We start from the raw sequence: 12,057 nt of genomic DNA on the forward strand, positions 1-12,057 counted from the left end.
GCAGCAACCTGAGGGAATACTAGGATACCCACTCCAGCCCGCCTCTCACCAGGGACAACTAGACTGAGACAGAGTCCAAGCCCTCTCCAGGGGACTGGTTCCAGAGCCCAAGCCGTGGGGTTGGTTGGTCTACAGGATGATGGGCCCATGTCACTTTTTCGGGCTGTGACCGGACGGGCACCATGGACTAAGGTCTGGCCACAAGACACTTGCCCGCGGGCACCCTCCCCAGGCCTGGCTCCAGGGCAGGGCCCCAGTAACCCTATCCCGGGCAGGGTGAACTGTTCCCTTGGTGTTCTGCTCATAGGGGTCTTCTGAATCGCTCTTTGTCTGATGCCTCAAAGTTCAGATTTCTAAACTGAAAATTATGCAAATAAAGAAATTTTTCCATGTTAAATTCACCAATTTCCCTATAAAGTATAACACTTTAGAAAAATTTTAATTCAAAGAAATGTTCCTTATCTTCCTCATCATTTTGGGGCTACGCTGCCAGACGGGCGGGCAGCATCAACACCCAAGTTTGTGAATCAGATAACTTGTGTAGGATTCTGAAATTGATACCACAGGTGCAGCTACCTAAAATAGTGTATAAGTCTGAGTCCTGTGACCTTCTCAAGTCAAGGTGATCTCAAGGTCAGAGGTCAGGTTTACTGTAAAATAAGAACAACCCCCAGGTTTCTCTTCAGTATCAGTAATTCTTGTGAGTACTTTTCACAACAGATAAAAATAGATAAACTATTAAATAACATCAAAGTTGTACCTTTCCACCCCCACTATCAAACATTCATTAAAAAGTTGTATGCTAGTTTTACAGCTAAGCCCTACCATGAACAGAAAGGAATGAAATGTGTCCATAACAAGAAAGCATGGTTTCTGAGGTCATGGTCATTTTATCCTGTCACCACCATTTTTTCTCACTCACCAGAGATAATAACAAAGTCAGCACTAAGCTATATTTATTACCATAGACATTGTTATTTTTGCATAGAGTGGCTTTCATATTGATGGTCTCACCTACACTATCTGTGAAAGGTAGTGAACTTTAGGGAACACTGAATGGTTAAGCTGCATACACTGGAAGCTCTACATATTTACTTCCAGTTCATATGTATTCTTTATTCCTATTGGTAGTTGCTTCGGTTAAAAAAAAAAATCTTCCCTTAGCAAATAGGAAATGGTAAACGGACTGATTCTTATTTAGCACTTTTCTACTCTGCCTGAACAGTCAAAGAATTTGCCTGTGGTTATTTCATCTGTAATCACTTGAAGTTGTGGGATGTGATTCACTTGGAATGGTCTATATTCAGTATGTCGCTTCCAGTGTTCATGGAGCTTTAGCACCATTAGCACCATTCTAGTGGGATGAAAACAATGCAACTACTATATACTTAGTAGTATACTAGTGTCACAATAATCTTATAGACTTGTTATGTCTTCACGGCACACACACACACACGACGTGGGTTTGAGTCTTTCGTACATTTTATTCACTGTCTTAACTATTGCATATTTATTTTTGTTTTATATATTTATTGGAGTCTATATTGTAAGGTCATTCTTTTGTCAAAGCACACAATTATCTAGAAAATGTTATCTAGAAATGCAGGTTTTTGCTGATCCTGCAAGAAGGAACAATTACTCCTCAATAAAAGTGATTTCAGCATGTCCACACTAGGAATAAATAGAAAATGCAACATTACTATGACATTTTTCTCTACACCTAGAATGTTTACTATCTAGTTTTGAAGGATGCTACTGTTACCCTTCAGAACTTTTTTTTTTTTAATGCAGAAAAGAAAAAGTTCTGAAATGTTTTGGTAAATGAAACTGCTGAATCAGCAGAACTGGTAAAACAGTTAATTGTCCAGCCAATAAACTGTTGATGAGGAGTCACAGAGGTCTGGAAGCCACATAGGTGCATTTAATGAACAGCTTACTAATGGACATGACAGACTCATTTAAACTCAAGCACTTTTGTAGATGTACATGCTCAGAAAGTTAATTTGTGTCCGTGGTTGTCATTTGTACATTGAATAAGTCTCCAGGACTATTTTACTTGTGCCTGTAGCTTAGCCTCTGTGCTCTCTGGAGAAAAAAAAAAAAAAAACCCTCACTGCTTGGTTGTCAGTTTTTTCTTTTGCATGTATATGAGAGGACATTACACGACAGATGGATGGATTTTTTTAGGTAAGAGAATTGTGGGTTTTCTTTTGCAAAATGTAATATGCTGATACGGTACTATGATGGTGTTACACATCTGCAACTGTCGACACCTTTCAACACTGTGAGCGAAGTGAATAGTATGTCCCATTAAATAATACTTATTTACTATGTCTCCTGTGTGCTGTCTATAATTTCTCAAATGTACTAAACAAGCAATGAATGGATGGATGGATGTCAGTGTGCTTTCCAGTTATTAAAACACGTTACTAAAAGAGTGCATTCCAAACTAACTTCTCTTTCTTGACCTTGATGAAAAGGTCAGCTTATACTATTGAAATGCACCCCAAGACGGCATCGTCTCAAGGCTCCAAAAACCATGTGATATCTTTTATACAATGCTCCAAAATAAATAACACGATGAAAAACCTTGGCACCTCCTGAACAAAAGAAAACCACAGAATCACTTCTTTGGGAAAAAGCAAAATGCATTTATTTATGTCATTTTATAAAAGTTCAACATATATACCACTATCTTCTAAAACAGACTGAAAGAATGAAAGAAAGCAAAAGACTAAAGAAAAGACAGTTGTTTTCTACAGACAAATGCCACGTGGCAGAAATATTTACATCAATGTAGAAAGAACACATTTCCTTCATGTCCTTATCATATTGACAAATAAGACACAGTGAAGCTCAACAAAGGAAAACAGGTCCTCGTTGTCCAGTCACGCACAGGCAGTGAACAAAGACACGGCAGTGTTAGATCTACTGGTTTCTATGAGAATCAGTGGTCGGTGCTGTAACAGCTCATGTGGTTTAGAAGTTTAAGCTGACTCAGTCTTCTTGTACGCCACCATGCTGTTCACCTTGTGGATCGAAGTGGTGAAGGAATGCAAACGCACCTCCTCTGGCTGGTCAATGGTCTGCGGCCCTGATTCTTCCCATTTATCTGGAACCACCAGGTCCTTGTCTGTATAAACCAAGAGGTCAAAAGCACCTGAGGGGAGGAGTTGAAATTATTACCCAACCACCACATCAAAGGCTCAAATGTCAAAAGTCTCATTACTCACATGGCGTCTCCAGCAGGGGCAAGAAAGTAACAGTGGCTGTTATCTGTCTGATAACTGAGCGGATCTCATGCTGAATTGTCTTAATGGACTTCTCTCTGGGTGCACTGGGAGACACATGAGAACTCAGTTAACATGCATTATTTATTAGTCAAACAATAGTCAGTTGAGTGTAATGACAGATGCTCATTTAACCAAATTACATAATCTGTTGTAAAGACTCTTCTAAAGTACAAATTTCATGTCATTTTATTGCAAAAAACCAAAACAAAAAAACTAATCCACTGCAAACATACAAATTCACATCTGTGTTGACAAATCAGCCAACCAACCCAAAGTCTGCACCATTCAACTCCTGTCAATAAGTAAGTAAACAGATCTGTCCAGATGCCTTAGAGCAGGGGTAGGCAACCTTTCTGATGATGAGTGCATCTAAAATGTCCTCAGAAGTCAGTGTGCCATATGATTGTATTAGCAAGAAATTGAATAACGCTCTATATTAACAGTTACACACTATATAGAACCACTTTATAGTTCGCAGCTTTCAGCTATTTTGAAACAAAAAAATAAAAAGACACTTTTCATCCATAACAGCAAATGAACTGTACAACAGAAAATACAAATGCTATTTATGGTCTCCTCGCAACAATGATAAGAAAAATAAACTGAGCCAATATGGCATGTTTGTTAATACACTCTGATCTCTGGTCTCCCACTCAGAGACACAGGGCTCCGAGCATCCAGCATTCAGACGGCTACCTGAGGACACTCTTCATGTGAGAGGAAATCTGCTCACACAGATATGTAGAACCAAATACTGTCAATAAGGCCTCTGTAATGTTTTGAAGACAGTTAAACTTGTCAGGTAGTGATGTCCAGCAGGTGAAAATGCAGCTCCATGAACACGCACATATATGGATTCCAGCTGCTTCGATGTTGCATTAACTGGCATTAACTCAGCCAGTTAATGTGAGACAAGTCTAGCTGCTCATTAAAGCTTTCTGGTTTGATCAGAAAATAAAACATTGGTCCAAACACCTGAAAGTCCCAAAAACACATTGTGAATTCTGTCTCAAATCTACAGATGTATCTGTGTATTTCTTCCTTCCCTTATAACTTCCCTTCAGCTCATTCATGTCACCTAAAAGGTAAACCTGTTTCTCCATCACCTGTTCGGCTCTGATGATTCAGTAAGGACATCTCCTGGTTTCATCTTCATGTTTCCCTCTCACCACATATCCAAACCGACACCATGACCAGCAGCTTTTACAGCTGTGGCTCCAGCAAACATCAGCTGATAGTAGAAATTAATATTAAATAAATTCTAACAGCTGATCAAGCTTAAACATGCTGCTGTTGTTTAACGCGACATCCGGCAGTTTCCTCTTTCTGGCGCAAAGTGGGCAATAAAAAACAAACAAGAGAGACGATCAGCTGATCATTGATCAGTTTCATGATTGAAGTAGCAACAGGAGAGGGAGGGGAGCGGATGAGAGAAGAAGAGGCAGCTGTACAGCGTAACGACAGAATAAATCCAGCTTTGTGTGTTTATTTTTTCATTGTAGCTGAAGTACGGGACAAACTGTGCTCCTTTTCAGCTCAATACGAAACGCGTAATATTTTCTCTGAATGCGGGACGATTCTTTTTTTTAACGGGGCGTTTGGCAACTCTACTAACTAACCTTATGAAGAAAATAAAGTTCACTATCAGTAACATCATAGCATCCACCCAGCTGTATAAACTCCGTCATGCTAGCTAGTAGCAGTACGAGTTATTCTGATTTAAGAAACTAAACTACTGATCTAAAAGATCCAGTGCTAATTGAAGAGGTCAGAGGAGAATTACCAAATTGGGTGAAGTTGACAGAATGGCTATATTAATTCTATACAGTAGTGCCAAGCATAAAAGCAGTCAGACTCACAACACACCTAATGTTGAGGCTCATGGGATGCAACCTAAGAAGCCAACAATGGATTCTCTCTTGCAAGCCACGGAAATCTGACACTGCAGTGGAAAGGGCTTATATAAAACTGAACACAACCTGGTCAGATTGCTACTGAGGCTGCAGATGACACACAGCATGAGTTCATGCTGCTGCAGGGGTTGACCTTAATTTGCCAAATACCAGTTAAGGTTTTAATATCATTGCTTGAGTAACAACAGCATGAATGTGCATCTAAGAACTGTGCAACACAATCATGTCAAGATATAGCAGATTCTCAAAAACTGTCCTTAAAGAGGAAGACGACTCCAGCAGAACCAGGCTCAGGAAGAGGCAGTCATCTGCTACAACTGATTGGAGAACAGCCTGGCAGCTCCTTCTCATACTGATCACACCAGCATTTGTTGTAAGCCAGCCAGCTTAATTATGTTGATCACTTTGGCACAAACAGCACAAAACTAAACGACAATTGGTTAGACTGTAGGCAGACCATTGCATCCTCCCTACTCCCAAATTCTGGCGGTAGTTTGATAAACCACACTCTTCGGTGGGCTGAGCATTATCATCTTTCATGTCCCAGATTGCCACTGGTTGCAGAATCTCATCTCAATATCTCTCTGTAATGAGACAAGCTAATCACTGTTGCAGAGTCCATGCGCACAGGTACTGCCAATCAGGAACCTGATAGTCCACACCTGGGGTACCTGAAGCTCAAAACAATTTATATAATATATCACTCCACTCAAACTGACGGTGGGGGAAGTACAAGTGCAACATGCCAGGTGTTGGAATTAGAAGACAGAAAATTAATGACCATTAGCATGGAGCCTTTAAAACAAAACAAACAAACAAAAAAAGGTAATAGAGGTCCTGACCTGCTCTCTTTAGCCGACTTGTCACACTCAATGTCAAACTGCCATCTCTCGAGCACCTCGTTGGTTTCCAGACACGTGATCACCAACACCAGCTTTTGCACAGTGCACTCAAACAGCCACTCTGCAACACCAAAAGAGCAAGCAACACTTATTAAAGTTTGTTATGCAAAGTGAGAGGTAGTTAAATACCCTAAAAACATAATACAAACATGCACAGAATTTTGTATCCACAATAGTTGTGGATACAAAATATTGATCTCTTGGATATAGTATCCAAGAGATCACAATTTCTGTGAGAAAAATGATGATTGATTTGTATTCTGTAATTTCACTACTCTTAGCATTACACAATTGAGAGCTTGAGTGATTTGACATATGCACCCAAAAATATGAATATTCTGGTACGAATTACATTAAACTTGAACTGACAATTCAGAGATATTTACTCCATTTAGTTTTATTTACATTGCACTAAAAATCACAACAGTTGCTTCAAGAGACTTTATACTTTAAAGTAAAGACCCCACAGGCCTAAAAAGAAAAACAATCAGATGATCCCAGAACAGCAAGCACTAGGCATTGATGGGAATAAAAAAAACTTCTTTTTAACAGGAAGAAACCTGAGGAGGCAGCCATCAACAGTTGCATTGCATTGGATTTAGGAAAAAAATAAAATAAAATATTACAATGGCATCACCTTGGACAGAAAAGGGTGCACCGATCTCCTTCCTCATTCACATACATAAGTATTTATGGCAAAATCAAAAATTGGTAAATCAAAAATTAAAAATCTAGCGTTTTTAACCAGAAATAGCTTGTAGTTCACCTGACAAGAGCCTAAGAGTAGCTTAACACAAATTTGTGTAACATGGGAATGGAAACTCACGTGTGCTGCTTTGTATGTTACTTAACATTGATCATAAGATGCCAGGTCATACCAATTAAAATCTCAGGCATGAGTCTCATAGGCATCTGCGTTCATCTTCAACATCATGCTGCTCTGCTGTACGTTAATTGCCCCTTGGGGATAAATAAAGTCTTTCCGATTCTGACTCTGATCTAATTCAACGCAACAAAAAAGGGAGGGGGAAATGCACCACCACGTGGCCCTACTCAGCAATCGCAACTAACAAGTTACTATTTATTGAGTAAAGACGATCACCGAATTAGCAAAATAAATTGACAAAATCATTCATTGTTCACAAACATCATCTTATTTTGTACTTCACTACGGATTTTGCCTTTACTTTGCCTTCTCCATAAAAATCCAAAGTCACTCCCCACCAAGCTGTGAGCTCAGTTCTCACCAATTACGTTTTTTCTTTTCTATCTGGTGTTCAAGGAAATCCACTTAAAGTAAAGTAGACTGAAGTTTTGTTTTTTTTCTTAAGTACAATATGTCCACATTTTTTTCAAGGTCTAAGAGTAAATATGTAAAACGAAGAAAAAAAAGCATCTCCATAGTGACCAAAATAACCGTGAGTAAGATTTCTTGCCGTAAGCCAGCAGCCTTGTAGATATAGCTACAGAACTCGAAGCCCAAAACTACAACTGGAGTGCCTTCAGACCGCAGTTGGTTAGCTCACTCAGTTCCACAGTTATTCCACTTTCTCCTTAGTTGTGTCACGAGTGGGGAAGCCCACTATTGAGATACCTTTAAGTTGAGACACCACGTTAGTCAGATAGCTCTTCAGCTTGGGGTCGGTAGTTAGTAGGAGACTCAGGTCATAGTGGGTAACTCTGGTGAATGTCTCTGGAGGATAGATGCCCCGTTGGTACAAGATGCTGTTGATGCCGAAAGCTGTGAATGACAATGGGGAAATCAAAGGCTTCAAATACGCCGGAATTCCAGTATTCGTAAACTTTAGAGGCTTATATGATTCAAACTTGAAAGGCACAGAAGATTACAAAAACAACTACACAAGAAAGCGAATAACACGAGAGAAAACTAACTGGGAATCAATTAATATATTAGCTCGGTAGAATAGAAACGATGTATGGTGTACGTTCACGATTCTCAATAGAAGGGCAGACAACTAGACAGTCTTTACAAATTATTCGGTGTCGAAAACGAGCGACTAAAAGACGAAATAACAGAAATACTTACAAAAGAACTCGGCTACTAACTCCGCGCTTCCTTTGAGAGTAATTCCCTTCAACGTGCTTGTCATTTTCTTAACGCTTTGGTCTAGCTCTCAACAGTAAATAGATTGTACTCTTTATTTTCTTCTTCTTCTTCTACGTCTACCGACTTCAACTACCCGCCACCCAGTTTGAATTTTGTCAGCTTCCACACTATTGCGCATGCGTGTGAGATTGCGTCGCGATTTTGATGACGTTTTAGGTTACGCTTACAATTACAATTTTTTCGACACTAGAGAGCAGTGTAGAATAATTAAAGACCTTTCTACCTTGTAATTGACTGTATATTAATGTAATGTGTCACTGCACAAATGACTGAATTAATAAGTTAATATTGTAGATACCACGTTTTGTTAATCCTAAAGGGGTCCAAACAACCATTGTATGCAGACTTGGAAAAGTCACTCTGCAAAACAGAAAATTGCAAAACAAAAGAAAGACAACTTCAGTTAATGCTAGCTTTTAAGTCTTGTTGGCTCTGTACTTCTCTTTTTGCTATGTTTGTCTATGTGCTATTTTTTTTTAATTATTATTATTATTTTATCATAGTTGTTTTTTTTCTCAGTCAGTAATTGTCTTTTTCTTTCAGGAGGAAAGCCATGCGGGACCTGCACACCTCCAGGACCACTAAGTGGGCAGATGAGATTTGACAAACTTCTTCCAAAATTAATGAAAAGCTTCGAACCTTCTTTGGGAAACTTGTGATTCATGAAAAATGGCTTCTTTCCAGCTGCAGCTGGTGTCATTAACAAGGTCCCCAGACTGACACAGGATATGAACACCACACATCAAACTGTCAGAAAGTATTTTTATTTACACATCTTTTAAAATGAACTGTGGTAACTCGTGGGGACCAGCCAGGCTCCGACTGAATTATCCACATGGGCCCATCTTTCTAGTGGGCCCACCACCTGTAGGAGTCAGGCGCTATTTTGCCTAGGGAGGGGGTGGACTGGTTGTAGGAGGAGGAGAAACAGCTGGAACTTACACCACAGGTTGCAAGATAGGAAATACACATGTGTGGCCTCACCTCAGTGGAGATATTAGGTTCTGAAACTAATCTTTTTGTGAAGTACAGCCCACAACTAGAGTTCGTTTTAATGGAAGATGAATGCAGAAAAGTGTATGCTCATATGCCAGCAGTTAGGTGCCTATATGTTAGGGTTCTCTCCAGTGAATAAGACATTGCTTCCTGCATCTTCAGGTTGGGGAATGGGTCCTGACTGTTTTGGACATTTGCACATATGCTAAACAAACAAGTTGAGCTGCTGCTTTTCTACAGTTGAGCCATTTGAGGTGGTTTGGGCACCTGATCAGAATGACTACGTTCCTCATTCTGATCAGAATGAAGTTCCCAAAATACCTCCTAGGTAAAGTGTTTTGGGAACAACCAACTGAGAAGAGATCCTTAGGCAGACTAAGAACATACTGAAGCTGGCTTGAGAAGATCTCAGTGTCCCACCCAGAATACCTGGAGGAGATGGCCAAAGAAAGGGAGGTCCCAGGGTCTCTGCTTAGACTGAAACAAAGGCTGCAACTGGGACCCAGATTAGCAGGAGAAAATAAATTCTATTCTCACTACTTGAGAATAGAATTACTTGAAGCCACACAACTCTGCATTAATTGCAGTCACAGACTATGAGCCACAGACCCTTGCACGCATCCTCACATAAAAAGGCTCAAGAGGATTAAACACATTCAATGGACCCATAACAACACATCCTTCCATAAACGACCTTTTTCAAGTTCCCTGTAGATGTTCTAAAGCACTTCTTAATGCAAACCCTTCAGCTTTCCTCCTAGCTATAGGAAGTAACGAGTGTGTAAAACCACAGGAGTGAACTCATCACACATGTCATAGCCTGATGTCTTTTCCTCAACCACAAGCATGTTGCCATTCATCACTGGACTCTCCAAAAGCTCAGTAAAGTCTTTTTCTCTATGACACAATGTGCAGTCTTCAACTTGTATATCTTGCATCAGCTGATTCAGCATCCAAAAAGTTGTGACGCAGTGTGAAACCAAAATACAATGATTTGAAACCCATATTTTATTCATAATAGATAATAATAGACATACAGAACCTGTAAACAGGAAAAAAATGAGAACATTTTGATTTTGATAGCAGCAACAAATTGGGGTGGAGAAGCAGTGATGACCTTCTTGCCAGTGAAATATTTATCATATTTAAAATTGACAGTATTTTGTGCTGTTGACATCTGATATTATTTTATAATTGTGGGCAGTTGTGTGTTTATGTTACACAAAGGATTAATGTCAGACAAAGTGTTAGAATAGCAATACTGTGTGAAAGTTAGCATTTGATATGTTGTTTATCATAAGTTAAATTTTGGGTTAAATTATATCCAAATGTTTAATTTCATCTTTCTTTATCTTTTCAGTTGTTACTCTTCCGTAAAATGATTGGCCTTTTCTCATTGCAAAACCAGTATGCAGTCCATCACTCAGATCTGATTTTTAAAGTTTTTGCTGTCATTCCTGTGTGACCATTTTATTAACCAGTTTAAGTGGGAGATGGTAGGATAAACGATCAATCTATATTCCAGGTTGAATTAAACCAGTTGCAATCACAGTAATTAGCCACATGCAGGCAGTAAATCTAGAGACATAGTGTTAGGAGAACTGTAATCTCTCAAATAGTGTTGGTTGGCTTGAGGTCATTTGTAACTTCAGTCCAGCCCTCATCTCCGAGAGCCAAACTGGTATCACTTGCAAAGCCTCTGTTGGTCTGTATTGACAGCTCTCTGGTTTTGTATCAAAGGACTACAGTCCCAGTCATGTTTCATAATAGAGACTGTGGGTGCTGGCATCAAGCCCTCTCAGGAATTGTTCTGGCGCCATGAAACTCATACACTTCACTTGTTCTCTGTGCTTAAACATGTGATCAGACCTTAACCCTTAAGTCCCTACAGAACTGAAGAATCTGGCAAGAACACCAACAGATACTGGACTTTGATCAGAGCCTGTTAGCCATTTCGTTAGATGCGATCAGACAATTTAGCATTTTATAACTACTCTAAAAAAACCTTACATAATCTTTTAAATGTAATGCAAATGTGTTAACAACTACACCACAGAGTCACTGATAATATTCAGCTCAGTTTTTAGCTAAATAAGCCAATGGAGAGACAATATTTTTATTGCTAAAATGAACATCTCTCAATTGAAAAAATATAGTACATTATATCTATATCAGATCTGCATCCGCTGAGCTGAATGCACTACGTTCATAATGGCTGATACCTGTGCCCAGCAAACCATGTGGGGCCTGTTGAGCTTTTCAGTCTGTTACTATTTTCAGAACCTGGTGGAGTAACTAGCAGATGCAGAGAAGGCCAGACTCAGTGGGGATGTCTGTTTAAAGGTCACCCCCACCTCCTGCATGCTGGTTGAAACATTTTTTATGCTAGGCCTCATTTCAGCTCAGAAACTATAACACAAACAGGTAATGACTTAAATTAATTTCAGAATTAGTAAATGTATAAATAAAACTGAATTGAAGTTTAGTCTATCACAACTGTTTGTTTATTTTGTGTTTCTACAAATATAGGAACACACATCCCACTGTGTTGTGAGTTGTGTGAGGGAAGGTGACTACATGCACAAAAAATGGGCCATTCTTATTGAGGAAATAGCTTTCTAATAACCAGGTGTTATCTGTCTTTTGCCTCCTAAGCTTCATCTGGTGGTTCTGGAACAAAGTCTTCACTTCTTAAATGAGATTAATAAACACCACAGTGAACAGTGACCAGGAAGTGCACGTGGAATACATATTGTATTGTCTTTCATCAACATTCATAAATCCCATTGTTTGTGTGTTAGACCGGGCATACAGCCAGTTTCTTC

The 12,057-nt window shown here is 39.4% G+C and overlaps 1 protein-coding gene across 1 annotated transcript; it reads right to left on the reverse strand.

Moving 5' to 3' along the window:
• Nucleotides 1-2,627: 2,627 nt before the first annotated feature.
• On the reverse strand, nt 2,628-8,336 carry LOC146675751 (mitotic spindle assembly checkpoint protein MAD2A-like). Its single transcript, XM_085400719.1, has 5 exons — nt 8,156-8,336; nt 7,703-7,849; nt 6,049-6,169; nt 3,234-3,337; nt 2,628-3,160 (listed from the first exon to the last, which is right to left on the reverse strand). The coding sequence occupies exons 1-5, from the start codon at nt 8,217-8,219 to the stop codon at nt 2,988-2,990; spliced, it is 609 nt and encodes a 202-aa protein (XP_085256845.1). The 5' UTR covers nt 8,220-8,336; the 3' UTR covers nt 2,628-2,987.
• Between the last annotated feature and the right edge of the window lie 3,721 nt (nt 8,337-12,057).

This window comes from Rhamphochromis longiceps, linkage group LG3, assembly GCF_057381845.1.
Source record: "Rhamphochromis longiceps isolate RC_006_pf linkage group LG3, R_longiceps_female_GT1.1, whole genome shotgun sequence".
In the NCBI taxonomy this organism is placed as follows: Eukaryota; Metazoa; Chordata; class Actinopteri; order Cichliformes; family Cichlidae; genus Rhamphochromis; species Rhamphochromis longiceps.

What these genes read in the sequence shown, in the direction of transcription:
- LOC146675751 (XM_085400719.1), bottom strand. Translation starts at nt 8,219, where the DNA reads ATGACAAGCACGTTGAAGGGAATTACTCTCAAAGGAAGCGCGGAGTTA. An exon ending in GTTAGTAGCCGAGTTCTTTT is followed by an intron (nt 7,850 to 8,155) that starts GTAAGTATTTCT and finishes TGTCATTCACAG; the next exon opens with CTTTCGGCATCAACAGCATC. An exon ending in CGTGGTGTCTCAACTTAAAG is followed by an intron (nt 6,170 to 7,702) that starts GTATCTCAATAG and finishes TTGGTGTTGCAG; the next exon opens with AGTGGCTGTTTGAGTGCACT.